The following is a 17,632-nucleotide window of genomic DNA, read 5'->3' on the forward strand; positions in this document are numbered from 1 at the left end:
TATTTGAGGTCATTGGGAGAGTTAAAATGGCTTCAAGATTGCTCTCCCTTACTATTTCAGACACATAGTTCATATATTTAGATAAGTGTGTGTTTATGAATATTTATTCTATATTTGAGACCTTAAATTTTTTCTAACATGATCCAACAGGTTGTCCTCATCCAATATGAAGAAACAAGCCTCCTTCTTAACTTTCCTGACCATCTCCAAGCACCCCACCTCTGCACACCCACAGAATATTGCATATATACAGAAGCACCTTCTCTTAGGCAAGCAACAGAAGCTTAATCTGTCATGTTTGGCTATTGAGAGGGCGGATATTTTTGCTTGTTAAGAGGCAGCTGGTGGGCGGAACTGGGGGCGATATGTGCAAGAGGATTTAGTCTCCCAGCCGCTCCATCCCATTTTCAGAACCCCATTTTTGTCCCTCTCCGTAAGTCCTCTTTATGGGGAGGGCGTGGCTGTCTGGCCTTTTAGTAGGTCCGCTCCCGCTTAAGAGGTGGAACGCTGCAACATTTTGTTGTTGTTCCCATTTGTTATTGTCATCATCTCGCGAAGTGATGCCACACACAATGCAACATACCATGCTCATTACCCGGGCGTTGACTTATCCTGTTCATAACTGATGCAAGAAGGTGAGAAGAATGTAAGGAAGACGGCCTGGATCAGGCCAGTGGCCCATCTAGCCCTGAATCCTGGCTTCGCGGTGGCCAATCAGATGCCATCAGTTGTTATTAATTGTATTTTATTATTATTAACAGCTATGATAACACCATTGCAAATATCAATTATAAGAACTCTGTTGGCAACATCAATAAGATTAATAACAACAGATATCTGAATACTTGGGAAGCCCATGATTCATAAGTCCACCTGGATCTGCAAACATAGACATGGGTGAGTCAAAAGAAATGATTCTTAATGGGAAAAGTTACAAAGCACGTGCTTAAATCACCCTACCTTTGAAAACAAATGGACTTTAAAAAACCCAAACAAACCCTTTTTAAAAAAGTGTTTCCCCCAGCTTGAGCTGAAAGGCACTCGGCCCATGCTCAGAAACGCTAGTGGCTGTCATATATTATGCATATGCATCAAAAAATATTAAGGGGCTCAGAAATGCTTTTAAATAAGTATATGACTCTCGCACCGACGGAAAGGGAATGCAAGCACTCTGTAATTTCGTATAGCGACCATTCACTTTTTTCCTGATAGTGGTTGACTTGTAAAAAGCTTAAATAAAACGTTTATTTATTTTTTGAATAAAAAGTACGCACACATTTCCCTCACCGCTCCAAGAATTTCGCGGAGTCTCAGGCACCCATTGAGAAAAAGGAAAACTCCGAGGAATCCCCGCCCCAGGAGGGAGGGGGTCAGAGTGGGCGTGGTCTTATCGCGCCATCTCGCCCCGCCCCCTCCTTGCCCATTGGCTGCTCCCATTCCCCCTCCCTCCACACGGTCCTCCAGCATCCCAGAATGCCGCCGTTCCCGGAAGTGGCGCGCTTTCCCTCAAGCGAGGAGAGAGAGAGAGGAAGAGAGGAGGCGGGTGGCTAGTCGAGCGTCGCGGGGCAGGCCGGGATGGAGGAGGACGAGCTGGACCTGGCCGACGAGCTGGAGGCCGCCCTGCAGCTGGCGCCGGAGGTGCAGCTGGCCATCGAGCAGGTGAGCGAGAACCGGGTGGGAGACGGTGAGGAGGAGGGGGCGGGGCTGTGCATGCTAATATGGGGGTTCGTGGTAGGCGGGGCTCCCGTAGTCCCTCAGCGATTGGGCGGAGTGTAAGGAGGCGGGGCTATGTATGCTAATATGGGGCTCTGTGGTGGGAGGAGGCGCCTGTATCTCCAAAGCGATTGGGTGAAGTGTGAGTAAGGGGCGGGGCTTTGTATGCTAATATGGGGGTTCTGTGTGGGGAGGGGCTGTAGGGAGTGGGGGGGGCTGCCTTAAATTGAGGGGGGTCTATTTGGGTGTCTTTGAGGAGAGGGACGTTGTGGGGGTGCTGCTTATTTTTGGGGGGGGTCGTGAAGTTTTTTCTTCTGTACTGAATTTCTTCTATACATACATTCGTTGTAAACGATCGTTTACATCTGTATTTTAAACCAATAAAGATTTACCATGAAAAATAATAATTTGGGGAGGGGAGCAGGTGCTGGTTGAATGACAGGCTGCTAGATAGGAGACCCCCTGCCCACAGGGCAGCAGTTTATTATTTATTTGCTGCATTTATATCCCACCCTTTTTATATACTGAGCTAAAGGTGATGTACAATAGTATTGTTGTTTAGTCGCTTAGTCATGTCCGCCTCTTCGTGACCCCCTGGACCAGAGCACGCCAGGCCCTCCTGTCTTCCATTGCCTCCCGCAGTTTGCTCAAACTCATGCTGGTAGCTTTGAGAACACATCCAACCACCTTGTCCTCTGTCGTCCCCTTCTCCTTGTGCCCTCCATCGTTCCCAACTTCAGGGTCTTTTCCAGGGAGTCTTCTCTTCTCATGAGGTGGCCAAAGTCTTGGAGCCTCAGCTTCACGATCTGTCCTTCCAGTGAGCACTCAGGGCTGATTTCCTTCAGAATGGAGAGGTTTGATCTTCTTGCAGTCCATGGGACTCTCAAGAGTCTCCTCCAGCACCATAATTCAAAAGCATCAATTCTTTGGCGATCTGCCTTCTTGATGGTCCAGCTCTCACTTCCATTCATCATACTGGGAAAACCAGAGATTTAACTATACGGACCTTTGTTGGCAAGGTGATGTCTCTGCTTTTTAAGATGCTGTCTAGGTTTGTCATTGTGTACATTAGTATTGTGATTATTTGTTAAATTGTGGCTCAGGGAGCAACTGGGTTGTGTGTACAGTGGTACCTCTGTATACAAACGGGATCCGTTCTGGAGCCCCGTTCGCATCTAGAAGCAAACGTAACTAGCAACGGCATGTCTGCGCACGCACATGTCGCTTTTACCACTTCTGCGCGTGACGTCATTTTGAGCATCTGTGCATGCGCAAGCAGTGAAACCCAGAAGTAACGCGCTCCGTTACTTCTGGGTTGCCGCAGAGCACAACTTGAACGCATTCAACCTAAGGGATGACTCTACAGTGGTACCTCGGGTTACAGACACTTTGTCTGTGTGTTTAGAGCAGGGGAGGGGAGAGAGTTTGCCATGGGCATGACATGCATGCATCCAGAGAATTCAGTTTGCAAATGCGCCCCCAAAGGTTGGCTCCTCCCCCCCCCCACAGTTGACGCACTGTTTGCAGAGTGAAGGATTTAAATGCCAAGGGAGGTCAGTGTGACCTGGCTGCGTTTACTTGGTCAGATAAAGAGCCGGAATCGGAATGCGTTTAAGGACAGTTCCCCATTAAAACAGACAGAACCTGCTTGGGGTCTTAGTCCGGTGGTAACAGTAGCATATAAATAAGGGGAAACAAGCAAGATGCACCGATCAACTCATACCATTCAAAACAAACCCGTAGTGATTCAAGATTAGGAGGGACAGGAGGACACTAGGATTGGAAGCAGATAGTGGGAACGTGTTTGCATGATGCGGGAGTCAGTAAGGTGAGGCTGAGCTGGATTGGAGAAGATTTTGCTGGTGAAGCAGAACTTGGGAAGGATGGAGGGAGAGGTAGGGGAGCCTGAAGGAGCCTCCGTGCAGGCCAGGGTGGGATCCTGACCCCTGTCTTCCAGCCTCTCTCCATAACCAAGGAAGGAATGTGATCTATATCCCACAAACCACTGCACAGCCTCTCTGTTTTCACCATGCTGCTGGACATTTGCTGTTTTTGGCACAGCGTGTGTGTTGCTGTGTTCCTTTTCGTCTTTTCTTTGAATTGTTATGGGTTGAGGTTTTTATTGTTGGTTTTAATGTAAGTCACAAGTCACATTTCATTCATTCATTCATTTATAATCCCACCTTTTTCTCCAAGGAGCTCAAGGTTCTCTCTCCCTCTCTCTTATTTAATCCCCACAAAAAACCCTGTGAGGTGGGTTAGGCTGAGAGGCAGTATGAGTTGCCCAGGGTCACCCAGTGAGGCCCACGGCCAAGCGGGAATTTGAACTCCAGTGTCTCCCAGGTCATATTCCAACACTCCACTCCATACAGGCTCTTTTGTAAGAAAAACAACTAACACATACAATTAATAATAGTCACTTCCGTTCTTTTTCTTGACCCCTAGGTGTTTCCAAGTCAAGATCCGTTGGACCGAGCTGACTTCAACGCTGTGGAGTACATCAACACGCTTTTCCCAACCGAGCAAGTGAGTTGCGTCTTCTGCACAATTGTGAAAAACAGTTTCTTCTTTTACCCTGTTTTTCTGCTGGTAGATTCATAAGAGAGTCACAAAAGAATAGTAAAACGTTGGAGAGTTTCCCTTGCCTCCTAACAGGGGTGATCAAGTTCTGGGGTCCATCGATGGTTTATCCATTGCCTTCTAAATATCTTTATCGAGGGAATTTCTGCAAAAGACAAATAAAAGCTGCTGAAAACACAAAAGCAGCAAATACAGTTAAGGCAAGACTAAAAGTCTGCAGCTGCCATCATATCCAGCCAGCTTAGCCTGTGGCAAGGGATGATGGGAGTTGTAGTCCAACAGTATCTGGAAAGCCAAGGTTGAAGAACGATGGTCAAGGGAGAGAGTCTGCTTTTGATCTCTGTGGCATATCTCAGTTTGCTGTGTCTTGTTTGTCCACTAGAGGCCACCGTTCTTCTTCCGTTAAGCAAGATCTGAACATAGGAGGCTGCCTTATAGTGAGTCTGGGCGGCTTCCACCATATATAAAAACATAATAAAACATGAAACATTAAAAACCTCCCTATACAAGGCTGTCTTCTAAAGGTTGTATAGTTGCTTATCTTCGGATAAAAAAATAGGCTTCCAGGTGGAAAAATCGAAATTAGAAACAGAACTGCTAGAACCTAAAACTAAAATACTTTCGAGAATGTACAACTTGCTGTTGAAATGGAATACTCAGGATGAAACAGTTAAATCAGCCATGATTAAATGGACACAGGACATTGGTCATAACATTATGTTTGCTGACTGGGAAAAGTTGTGGACCACCGATATGAAGTTTACGGCATGTAATGCCTTAAGAGAAAATATTATGAAAATGATCTATAGGTGGTACATGACCCCAGTCAAGCTTGCAAAAATTTATCACCTGCCTGATAACAAATGTTGAAAATGTAAAGAAACTGAGGGAACATTCTTTCACCTTGGGTGGACATGCCCAAGGGGTAAGGCTTTCTGGGAAATGATCTACAATGAACTAAAGAAGATATTTAAACATACCTTTCCTAAGAAACCAGAGGCCTTCCTTTTGGGCATTGTCGGCCAATTGGTGCCAAAGAAAGATAGAACACTCTTTATGTATGCAACAACCGCAGCAAGGATACTTATCGCAAAGTATTGGAAGACACAAGATTTGCCCACTCTGGAAGAATGGCAGATGCAAGTGATAGACTATATGGAATTGGCAGAAATGACTGGCAGAATCCGAGACCTGGGAGAAGAGTCGGTGGAAGAGGATTGGAAGAAGTTCAAAGAATATCTCCAAAAACATTGTAAAATGTTTGAATGTTAAAATGATGTTGGATATAAAGATAATATGGCATCAGTGACATAGTAAAAAGAAATATGCAAAAATGTTTTAAGAAAAAAGGGTGAAAAGACCAGAGTAAAATTATGTTGAAACTAAATAAATGATATAAGGCTTTAAGTTATAAAGAACATGTGAAAAATGGATTTAAAAGGAAAGGGAAATTGAAAACATAATAGGTTGAAATGTATAATATTGAATAAGATTGGAAAGAGGGTAAGGAACTGCTGAATTGGATTTTGTAAAGGGGAACACAGAAAAGGGAGATGTGAGGAAGTCAGGAAAGAGGGTTATGAAGACAGTAAGTTAAAACTAGATTTTTATCTTTTTTCTGTTTTTTGTTTTTTTTCTGTGCTTTATTGTGCTTTATTGTTCTTGTTAGATTGTGTTGTGTATGATTGTTTCTCTTTTTTGTTCTGTCTGATTGTGATTTCTTTTATTATGAGAAATTTTAATAAATATTTTTCGAACTGCTAGGTATTTTTAAAAAAATATAGTTGCTTATCTTCTTGACAGAGGATGTTTAACTCCGTATCCTCCAACATTTCTCTGATGAAAATAGGGACGTCCTAAGGTGGCACTGTGGGTTAAACCACAGAGCCTAGGACTTGCCGATCTGAAGGCCGGTGGTTCGAATCCCTGCAACGGGGTGAGCTCCCGTTGCTCGGTCCCTGCTCCTGCCAACCTAGCAGTTTGAAAGCACATCAAAGTGCAAGTAGATAAATAGGTACCGCTCCGGCGGGAAGGTAAACGGCGCTTCCGTGCGCTGTTCTGGTTCGCCAGAAGCAGCTTAGTCCTGCTGGCCACATGACCTGGAAGCCGTATACCGGCTCCCTCGGCCAATAAAGCGAGATGAGCACCGCAACCCCAGAGTCAGCCATGCCTTTAAGGAAAAGTAGGACATTCCGGGATCAAATCAGATCCCGGCTTCTGTAAATCCAGGACTGTCCCTGGAAAATAGGGACATTTGGTGGGTTTGCCAGTAGACAGCATGCTCTTATTGGCATGAAGAGCCAAATCCCCAGTCTGTTGACACTGCATATACGGCTAAATAACTGACTCCCCCTTTCTCTCCTTTTTCTTTGACAGTCTTTGGCAAACATTGATGATGTGGTGAACAAGATCAAGCTGAAAATAAGGTAAGCAGGGCTATTTTAAAAAATATTATCAATGGGGCTGTGTGGGGCAGGAAAAACTGCTGTTCCTTTAGAACTTAACCCCCAGGTGGAGGCTCTATGCCAGCAGTGGCAATAGCACCTTGGGTGCATGCAGACACATTGGAAATGGCACATCTGAAAAACACGGAGAAGATAAAAGGCACACAGCCTCTCGCCTGAGGAAAGGGGAGTGGTTGCTTCCTTCTGACTCGTGGAGTGATGCTGTGATGACAGAGGAGCTGGCTCCTCCGGAACGGGGCGAGCTTGCTTCAGTTTAGGAGCGTAGCTATTTTTTATTTAAACCACTTATTTATTCGAGTAAGCTGTGTGTGAAATTCCGACATGGAAAACTGCGAAATGGTATAAAAGCTTGTGACTGTAAATTGTGGCCAACTCCTGAAATGTGGGAGTTGCAATGAATGTGGAACTGTCGTCTTGCATTGCGGTAACCCTTCCTGGAACCTTGTAGCAAAGAGTGTGTAAGAAGTTGAATAAATATTATTAATAAGGAATACCGAGGTTCCAGTAAATCAGTAATTTAAAAACAGGAATCCAGTAATAACCAGGTTCATTCCTGCTGGTCAGGGAAAGCCTGGGCAAATAGTTATTTCCGGGGGGGGGGGGGTGTTAAGTTGTGGGTTGACATAGCAGACGACACAGCGATTTCTCCAAGTAGCTCTTTATTCTTGTAAGCTGGAACAGAACTGCCTGCAAACAGCTCAGCCGGCCTGCTTTTATAGGCAGCCGGCTGTCAACATTGTAACAACAACAGCCCGGAGTTCCCGCCTAAAATAACTGACGTGGACCTGAGGGAAAACTATCTACAGACCTGAGTGAAAACTATATACAGTATCCCCCTGCTGGCCCAGGGTGAAACTTCACTACATAACACCCCTCCCCATCGAGATAAGGCGTTAGTTACAATCGTAATGGTTTCCTTATATACAGCACTACGCGTAATGGTTCAATTAGGCACAAAAGCATATCGGTTACATTTCCCATACTTAGACCAACAGTGATACATGTCCAACAACATAGTCCTTTAAATAAGTTGGGCGCTTGGAAACTCTGCCAGACCGCCGGGGACTGGTAGCCAAGTCCAGAGGGCCACACAGTTCTTGCTGAGGCTGTGGTGCGACCCTAGGTGGCGTTGGAACCAACTCCCCTGGATCCGCTGCTGTGGGTGGAGCCTCCGCAAGTGGAGTGGTCTGAGTCTGTGGTAAGTCTGGCAGACCCTCTGAAGCGGCTTGGTTCGGCTCCACGCTGGCAGTTTGCGAGGGAGGTGTAGGTGGGGCCTCGCCATCTGTACGTGTCTCTTCTGGAGCCGCAAGCGTAGTTGGGGGCACCTCGGTAGTGTCCAAGTCCCCAACCCTGCGCCTAAGCTGGTCTATGTGCCGTCGCCACAAGCGTCCGTCTTCGAGTGCCACCTGGTACGAGCAAGGTCCAGTGACTCCCACTACTGTGGCTGGCACCCAAGGAATGTCCCCCACATAGTTCCGGGCAAAGACCTGGTTTCCTGGGACAAATGACCGTGGCGCGTTGGCACAGCCTGGGGGTTCAGCCACGGCAAAGTCCGGGTGTAGCCGGTCGAGTGGTGACCTGAGGCGGCGGCCCATAAGCAGTTCAGCAGGACTCCGCCCTGTGGCCGCATGAGGGGTGATGTGTTGCACGAACAAGTATTCGGTGACCCGCTCATGCCAGTCTCCCCGGTCCAGGCGCGCCAGTGCCTCTTTTGCCGAGCGCACCATTCTTTCCGCTTGCCCGTTGCTGGATGGATGAAAGGGTGCCGTTAGGGCATGGCGGATGCCCAGTCCCAAAAGATACCGCTCAAACATGCCTGACGTGAACTGCGGTCCGTTGTCAGAGACAAGAACATCAGGACACCCATGCGTTGCAAACAGGCCTCGCAGCACCCGGATGACAGCTTCGGTAGTGGTGGAGGGCATCAGGGCGACCTCCAGCCATTTGGAATAGGCGTCCACCACTACCATAAAGGTCCGGCCGTGAAAGGGGCCAGCCAGATCGATGTGCACCCTCGACCAGGGTGTCTTTGGCGTCTCCCAGGTGTGTCCCTTAGCTGCCGGTGGTGCAGGCCTCGACTCTTGGCACGCTTGACAGGCGGACACCCAGGCAGTGATGGCATCGTCCATATTAGGCCACCAGACGTAACACCGAGCCAACGCCTTCATTTTGACAATTCCCGGGTGGCCAACGTGCAGAGCCTCCAGGACGCGCTGACGGAGTCCCTGGGGAATCACGACGCGGTCTCCCCACAGCAGACAGCCGCGATGAGCTGAGAGTTCATGTTGTCTGGTTGCGAAGGGCTGGAACTCCAATGCAAAAGGCCCTTGTGGCCACCCCCTCCACACCCAGTTGAGCACCCGGCTGATGGTGCGATCCCGGGCAGACGCGGAGGCCACAGTGGCAGCCGATACAGGCGCTGCCGGAAGATCCTCAATCAGAAGGAGCGATGAAGCTGGAGCCGGGTCTTCCACAAATGCTGGAAGAGGGCAACGGCTGAGGGCGTCGGCATGGCCCATCGATTTCCCCGGGCGATGGATGAGCCGGTAGTGGTAGGCAGCCAGGAAAACAGTCCATCGCAGCATGCGTGGCGAGAGGACCGGTGGAGTTGGACGATCACCGGCGAGGAGGCCCAGGAGTGGCTTGTGGTCAGTGATGAGGTCAAAAGTCCTGCCATAGAGGTATTCATGGAACCTCTTCACTCCAGCCACAAGTGCCAGTGCCTCCTTGTCGAGCTGGCTGTAATTCCGTTCCGTCGGAGATAGCGTCCTGGAAAAGTAGGCGAGCGGTGCTTCTCTTCCATCTGGAAAACGGTGACTAAGGACAGCACCGATGCCAAAAGGTGAGGCGTCGCAGGCAAGGACCAGCGGCCTGGATTCACTGTACTGTACCAGCACACTGTCTGATGAAAGGAGAGCCTTGACCGCGTTGAAGGCCGCCGTCTCCCGATGACCCCAGGCCCAAGGCGTCTTAGTGCTAAGGAGTCGGTGAAGAGGCTCAGCCACTGTGGCTTTGTGGGGCAGGAACATGTTATAAAAGTTCAGCAGCCCCAGGAACGCCTGCAACTCCGTCTTGTTCTTTGGGGTGGGGGCCTGCTGGATAGCGCGGATCTTGGATGTGGTCGGGTGAAGGCCGGAGGCATCGATAAGATAGCCCAGGAACTCTACCTGTGGAACGGCGATCTGGCACTTCTCCCTCTTTACCTTGAGCCCGGCCTCTTGGAACCTGGTCAGCACGGCACGGAGGCGCTCGAACAGCTGCTGGTGTGAGTCTGCAGACACCAAGACGTCATCAAAATATGGTACCACGCCCGGAAGCCCTTGCAGGAGACGCTCCATAAGGCTTTGGAAGATGCCAGGAGCCACACTTACCCCGAACTGCAACCGGCGGCAACGGAATGCCCCCCGGTGGGTGACGATCGTCTGGGCTTCAGCAGTGGCATCATCGACTGGCAGTTGTTGATAGGCTTGGGCAAGGTCCAGCTTAGCGAAGACCTTACCCTCACCCAGGGAATGCAGCAGGTGTTGGACAACAGGAACCGGATAAGCGTGCTGCTGAAGTGCCTTGTTGATCGTGCACTTGTAGTCAGCGCAGATTCTCACCGACCCATCTGGCTTGGCAGGCGTGACGATGGGGGTTTCCCACTTGGCGTGGTCAACCGGCTCCAAAACTCCTTGGGCGATCAGTTTGTCCAGTTGTTCGTCCACCTTAGCCTTGAGAGCAAAGGGAACCCGGCGTGGCTTTAGCTTGATGGGGGCGACTTGTGGATCAAGGCTAAAGGAGATGGGCGTACCTGTATATTGCCCCAAGGTGCCGTCAAAAACCTCGGCAAAGTCTTTGACCAGACCCTCAGTCTCTGCGTTAGAGATGCAGTTGATGCCGGTGACTTCCAGGCCGAGGGCATCAAACCAGTCTAGCCCTAGGAGGCTTGGCCGCTGACCTTCGACCACCACCAACCGGAGCAGGCCCGAAAAATCCTTGAAGGCAATCCGGAACCGGCCAACGCCTACCACGGGAATGTCGTTTCCCTGGTAGTCTCTCAGGTGTACGCGGTGAGAGTCGAGTTGCCTTTTGGACACTCTGGGTACCAGTCTTTTGATGGTGCTCCATGACACGATGGACAGGGCAGACCCGGTGTCGATCTCCATGTCACATGGAGCTCCTTCAATGAGCACCGTGACGTTCAGCTTGCGTCGCGTAGGCGAGTCGGTTTGGCCAATCGTGGTTCCAGACGGGCAGCGGCAGTTGGTGAGAGCGAAACAACTTTCCTTGGCAGACTGGAGTGAAGACTTGGACTTGCGAGTCGATGAAGGGGGGGTGTCAGACGGAGCCGATCGGCAGACCTTAGCGATGTGGCCCCTTCTGGAACACTTCCTACAGATGGCGTCTCTGAATCGACACTTGGCACAGGAATGGTTGCCTCCACAGCCGGCACATTCCGGTTGGCCCTTGGACTTCTGTTGGAACTTCCTGCGCTCCCGCTTTGTCTGGTGCACGTCATCGTCTTCACTGGAGGATGCCTCATCACTGCTGGCCTCTTCATGATGCACCGGAACTGGCTCCCTAGCAAGACGCGGGCTGCTGGACTTGCGGATCTCCTGGGCGGAGCGTTCAGCAGCTTCTGAGGCCACAGCCTCCTCAATGGCTTTCTGTAGCGTGAGGCCTGGCTTGGCGAGGAAACGCCGTTGCAGATGGATGTCCCGGACCCCGCAGACGATTCGATCCATCAGGGCATCGTCTAAGTCTCGGAACTCACAGTGCATTGCAGCCTGTCGCAGGGCGGTGGTGTAGTTGTTGATTGACTCCCCCTCTGCCTGGTTCCGGTGGTAGAACGCATGGCGGGCAGCAATCTTGGACGGCTTTGGTGCGTAGTGGTTGCGGAGCTTCTCTTGGATCGTGTCCCATGGTGTTGCCTGGACTGCTTCAGGCGCAACCAATGCTCGGGCCGTCTCAAACACCTCAGGCCCACAGAGGCTGAGGAATAGGCCCCGCTTCCGATCCATTGATACTGCTGTCAGCTCGTTGGCTTGGAGGTAGCAGTCGAACCGAGCGAGGTAGGAGTCCCATGATTCAGAGGCTGGCGCAAACGGCGGTAGAGGCACAAGTGAAGCCATGATTCCGATGCCGGCGTGAAGGGCGATGGATAGAACACCGTGCTCTTAGCCAGAACAGTCAGCTCTGAATTGGTTCTGTCCAGTGATTTCGCTCAGTGATTTCGCTCTGTGATTCAGTTCAGTGATTCAGCTCAGTTCAGAGGCTGGCCGCATCTGGCTGTGCTCTGATGTCCATCAATCCCATCCTCGTCGCCAGTGTTAAGTTGTGGGTTGACATAGCAGACGACACAGCGATTTCTCCAAGTAGCTCTTTATTCTTGTAAGCTGGAACAGAACTGCCTGCAAACAGCTCAGCCGGCCTGCTTTTATAGGCAGCCGGCTGTCAACATTGTAACAACAACAGCCCGGAGTTCCCGCCTAAAATAACTGACGTGGACCTGAGGGAAAACTATCTACAGACCTGAGTGAAAACTATATACAGTATCCCCCTGCTGGCCCAGGGTGAAACTTCACTACATAACAGGGGGTGTTCAAGAAACTTTACCCAGAGTAGGCCTGTTGAAATCAATGCAACTAACTTAGAAATATTCGTTAATTTCAATGCATCTGTAACTGCCCTGTGTCTTTTCAAGAACACAGGAAGACTGCCTTAGACTGAGTTAGACGAAGGTTACCAGATTTTTTTCAAAGAATCCGGGGACACTTTTTTTAAAAAAAGAAAAAAATTACCGTATTTTTCGCCCTATAGGACACACTTTTTCCCCTCCAAAAATGAAGGGGAAATGTGTGTGTGTCCTATGGGGCGAATGCAGGCTTTTGCTGAAGCCTGGAGAGTGAGAGGGATCTTCCACTGCCTCCCGCAGTTTAGTCTTGTCTTTGTCCATGGAGTTTTCTTGGCAGGGATACTGGAGTGGCTTGCCGGTTCCTGCTCCAGGTGGATCATGTTTGGTCAAACCTCTCCACTATGACCTGTCCGTCTTGGGTGGCCCTGCACGGCATAGCTCATAGCTTCTCTGAGTTATTCAAGCCCCTTTGCCACAGCAAGGCAGTGATCCATGAAGGGGATTCCTGGGAGACCAGGGTTCAAATCTCCACTCAGTCATAAAGCTCACTGGGTCACCTTGGGCTAGTCGTCGTTTCTTGGCCTAACCTACCCCGCAGGGTTGCTTTTTGGATGTGATAAGGCGGTGGGCTAGTCGTCGTTTCTTGGCCTAACCTACCCCGCAGGGTTGCTTTTTGGATGTGATAAGGCGGCAGAAAACTGTGTGTGCCGCCTTGAGGTGGGATAGACGTGCAATAAATCAAATTATACAGGAGTGGGATTTCTTTTAACTCTCCATGGGACTGGTATACAGTGCTGGAATATTTGTTTTAAGAATACAGTGGTGCCCCGCAAGACGAATGCCTTGCAAGACGGAAAACCCACTAGACGAAAGGGTTTCCGTTTTGGAGGCGCTTCGCAAAATGAATTTCCCTATGGGCTTGCTTCGCAAGACGAAAATGTCTTGCGAGTTCCTGCGGGTTTTTTCCCCTCCCCCCCTTTTCCTAAGCCGCTAAGCCGCTTATCAGCTGATCCGCTAAAAGCCGCTAAACTGCTAATAGCGCTAATCCGCTAAGCTGTCAATGGGCTTGCTTCACAAGACGAAAAAACCGCTATACGAAGAGCCTCACGGAACGGATTAATTTCGTCTTGCGAGGCACCACTGTATTGAAACAGCATGGTTTTCCCTTCCCTAAAATGGTCTCTTGAACAAACTGTAAAAAAAGAAAAGAAATCTGATGCTGAACATCAACCTTCAGGCTGTCCCCCTTCTCTCTTTCTTCCCCTTTGCAGGCGTTTGGATGATAACATCCGGACCGTGGTGAGAGGTCAGACAAACGTCGGGCAGGATGGCCGTGAGGTACGAGTTTATTAAATTTCTTGAAGCTGAATCTATCCAGGGACCTTTCCGGAGAGATACATGGAATGGCATTTAGACAGCAGAACAGTCTCCTTCGGGAGGTGATAGACTCTCCTTCCTTGGAGGTTTTTAAACAGGTTGGGTGGCCTTCTGTCATGTGGATCTAGTTGAGATTCCTTCATTGCAGTGGGGTCAGACTAGACATGACCCTCAGGGTCCCTTCCAACTCTACCATTCTGTGATTCTCTAGGTTCCCCCAGCCCTGTACTGAGGACTAGAAACCTGCAAGGCTTGTTGGCCCCATGTTTCAAGATAATAATAATAATAATTTTTATTTATACCCCGCCAGAGCCAGGCTCAGGGCGGCTAACACCAGTAAAATTACAATAAAAACATAATAGGGGAAAGAAAAAAAAACACAATTTAAAATACAGGTTAAAATGCAATTTAAAATGCAGCCTCATTTTAAAAGTAGCCCATGGATCAGAACCGTAAGGGGAGGGAAACATAAGGGTCAGAATGAGTCCAAACCAAAGGCCAGGTGGAACAGCTCCGTCTTGCAGGCCCTGCGGAAAGATGTCAAATCCCGCAGGGCCCTGGTCTCTTGTGACAGAGCGTTCCACCAAGTCGGGGCCAGTGCTGAAAAGGCCCTGGCCCTAGTTGAGACCAATCTAACCACCTTGCGACTTGGGACCTCCAAAATGTTGTCATTTGTGGGCCTTAAGGTCCTCCGCGGGGCATACCGGGAGAGGCGGTCCTGTAGGTACGTGGGTCCTAGGCCGCGTAGGGCTTTAAAGGTCAAAACCAGTACCTTAAACCTGGCCCTGTACTCCACCGGGAGCCAGTGCAGTTGGGGTTCAAGATGGCTTCCAGCTCTTGGCAAACTGATCTGGGCTGGGGACCCACCTTAACTCTGTGAAGGTTTCCTTATTATAAAAAAATAGCATGTTGGGGTGTGTGGGTGTGTCCCCCAAAAATGAGCAAGTGTACCTGAATATGTGATACCTTTAAGAATTGGATCTGGATATAAGAGAGAGTGGGGTATTCAGGATCATCTGTTTCCAGCAATAAAAAAATCCCTTTCTGGGTTCAATCCCCACGTTGGGCCAAAGATTCCTGCGTCGCAGAGGGTTGGACTGGATGATCCCTGGGATTCCTCCCAGTTCCATGATTATATGATTCTTGCCTTTGTCACTTCTGAGGAGATGGCTGCTGGTTCTTTCCTTGTTAATATTTGGCTGCACTGGAAATGTTTATGACATCTGACTCTGATTTATATATTTTAGCTAGCTGGTACCACTTGGTGTGTCTTAATTTATTTCAGAACGGAATTAAAATGCTTTAATGTGTGTACAGTGGTACCTCGGGTTACATACGCTTCAGGTTACAGACTCCACTAACCCAGAAATAGTGCTTCAGGTTAAGAACTTTGCTTCAGGATAAGAACAGAAATCGGGCTCCGGCGGTGCGGCGGCAGCGGGAGGCCCCATTAGCTAAAATGGTGCTTCAGGTTAAGAACAGTTTCAGGTTAAGAACAGACCTCCGGAACGAATTAAGTTCTTAACCTGAGGTACCACTGTATTCTGTAGCATTTCCACTTCTAACTGTGGAGGCAGCGCATAGCCATCATGCCCCATCTGGTGCCCATTCCTGCCTCATGTGGAGGAGAGTTCCACAGATTAACAATGCACTTCGTGATTAAGTCCTTTTCTGTTCTCTGTCCTGAATCTTCCAAAAGTGCCGTGCAGGTTGAAATAGAAAAATCAAGCGTGAGCGATGCGCGTGGCCGCAGAATCTCACTTCTTTGCGATTTTTTTCCTGCCACAAAAGCTCCGTTGAACTGGCGGCTGTTTTTGGAACTACAAAGCCGGCAGGAATCTCAGGAATTTCCCGGCTCCAGCAGTTAATAGGTCAGAGCATAGGGAAAGCAGAGCAGGTCGTATTACACAGGAAAAGCCTCTTGAATGGCATTTTGGTCTGCAGTGGGTTCCCCCCTCTCTTTTTTTTCCTCCCACCCCAAAGAAGCCAGACGAAAAAGGAAAACCCTGGCGAAATAATTTCTTCTCCTGAGCTGCTCTTTCTCCAGGGAGGTGGAAGGAGAGAAGAGATTGTCTGTCTGTGATAATAGCCTAATTAATAATGGCTTGTAGGGCTGAAAGCTCCCCCCTCCCCAAATCATGTTCTGGCCTGCTTTCCTCCCCCTCCCACCCTTTTGAAATGAAGGGAGCCTTTGTTCAACACTAAAAATGTATGGCACTTCAGATTTTAAAAAAAAAAATGGAAAAGAGGCTTATGTGTCCCCGACCACACTACTCCTCAGTCCACCCTCCTTTTTAGAATAATAGAATTGCAGAGTTGTTAGGGACCCTGCGGGTCATCTAGCCCAACCCCCTACAATGCAGGAATCTTGCACCCAATTTGGGGCTCGAACCCACAACCTGGAGATTAAGAGTCTGGTGCTTCACTGACTGAGCCATCCCAGCAGTTCATGCACTGTGATGCTGCTATAGGCTGCACCGATGGCCACCCAATGGGATGGTTCAATTCCAGGGATTGGGTCGCATCCATACTTGCCTCTGCGAACCACACAAGGAGGATTCAAGAGAGGGTCTTTCCATCACTTTTTGAAAAAAATGGACATCCCAAGGACAGATCTCAGGATCTTTTGTTTCCACGCAGAGCAGATGTTGTGATTGCTGAGCTACAATACCCCTTCCAAAATTTGGGATGTGCTATTGGTGTGCAAGCAGACAGGAAGATAGATATAGATAAATAAATAAATAGATTTAGATATAGATATGCGTGAGAGATATTAGCTTCTTAGGGATGATTTGCAAAGTTGTGCAGAAAGCTTATGTCACATTGTGCCTAAATATAGGTAATTTTGGAATATTCTCTCCCTGCAACAATTTTATGAGATGATGTTTTAGGACCCTTCCTCCTTTAATGCATTGTTCCTTGCTTATTGGAAGCATTTCCCACCCTGATCTTCAGCCTAAAAAAGGCTCCCGGAGCAGCTTGCAGATGTCAACAATGAGACGAGACCGGCTATTTTTTTTTAATAGATGGCATGAAAGGAAAAGGCATTTGGAGGGAGGAGGAAAAATGTAAAACCCGGTGCTAGACCTTGGTTACAGAATTCTCATGACAACCAGCTGGAAAGGAAGCAGCTGAACGAGAGCAGGAGGAAGTTGTTCCCAGCTGAGCCAATTTAGCAGCCCTTCTTCCCTTTCTTTCCTGGTGAAATGGCTGCGTGATGGTTGAGGACGGGGCTGGATTCGCAGTGAACCCTGCTTCCCTTCTCTCCTTTGCTGCAGCTGCTCCCATGACATTTAAAATGAGAAGACAGCGAACAGCAACCTTTAACATAGAAACCTTTGCATTAACTGTGGGCAGAAGGTGGGGTTGGGCTAGCAGGAGCTGTAGGTTGTGTCTGGAATACTTGTGGATTTTTTATTTTTAATTTTAAAATTGCAAGGCTTCAGGAGCTGCCCTGCACACCCAGCTGCATCATTTCTCAAGTTTTGAGCACGTTCTTTTTCTAAAAAAAAAAATAAAAAAAAATACGCTGCCCTAGATTTCATTTTTCTCTTTAGTTTGCTGGAAACGCTTAAAATAGCCTCGATTCTTCTGGCTTTCTGGTGGGTGTGCTTCGCTTTTGAAATGGGGTTTTTGTTTTGTCTTGCCCAAAATCTGCAGATGGATTTCTTTTTTTTTCTTTTTTTAAAAAAGCTGCATCACTTAATGAGTCCTTTATGGGGAGGAAACAGCGGGAGCGCATTCCTGGGCAGGGCGTAACACACTCCCCGCCCCCCCCCCCAGCAGTTCCAGACGGCGGCTATTTCTGACTCCTGGGCAGGGGCCGAGAAAGCAGATCCCGCTAGTGCTACTGTGGTCGTCTCTCCTTCCAGCCTGAGAC

The 17,632-nt window shown here is 48.9% G+C and overlaps 1 protein-coding gene across 1 annotated transcript in view; it reads left to right on the forward strand.

Annotated features, from left to right (window-relative positions):
• The first annotated feature begins 1,512 nt into the window (after positions 1-1,512).
• VPS53 (VPS53 subunit of GARP complex) overlaps positions 1,513-17,632 on the forward strand; it is a 46,959-nt gene continuing 30,839 nt past the window's right edge. Inside the window, exons 1-4 of the mRNA XM_079955526.1 lie at positions 1,513-1,659; positions 4,159-4,239; positions 6,670-6,719; positions 13,647-13,713. Of these exons, the coding sequence (XP_079811652.1) occupies positions 1,576-1,659; positions 4,159-4,239; positions 6,670-6,719; positions 13,647-13,713 (282 nt within the window). The 5' untranslated portion in view covers positions 1,513-1,575. The remainder of the gene's footprint in view (positions 1,660-4,158; positions 4,240-6,669; positions 6,720-13,646; positions 13,714-17,632) is intronic.

The sequence above is a fragment of the Podarcis cretensis genome (assembly GCF_951804945.1).
Source record: "Podarcis cretensis genome assembly, chromosome: 15".
In the NCBI taxonomy this organism is placed as follows: Eukaryota; Metazoa; Chordata; class Lepidosauria; order Squamata; family Lacertidae; genus Podarcis; species Podarcis cretensis.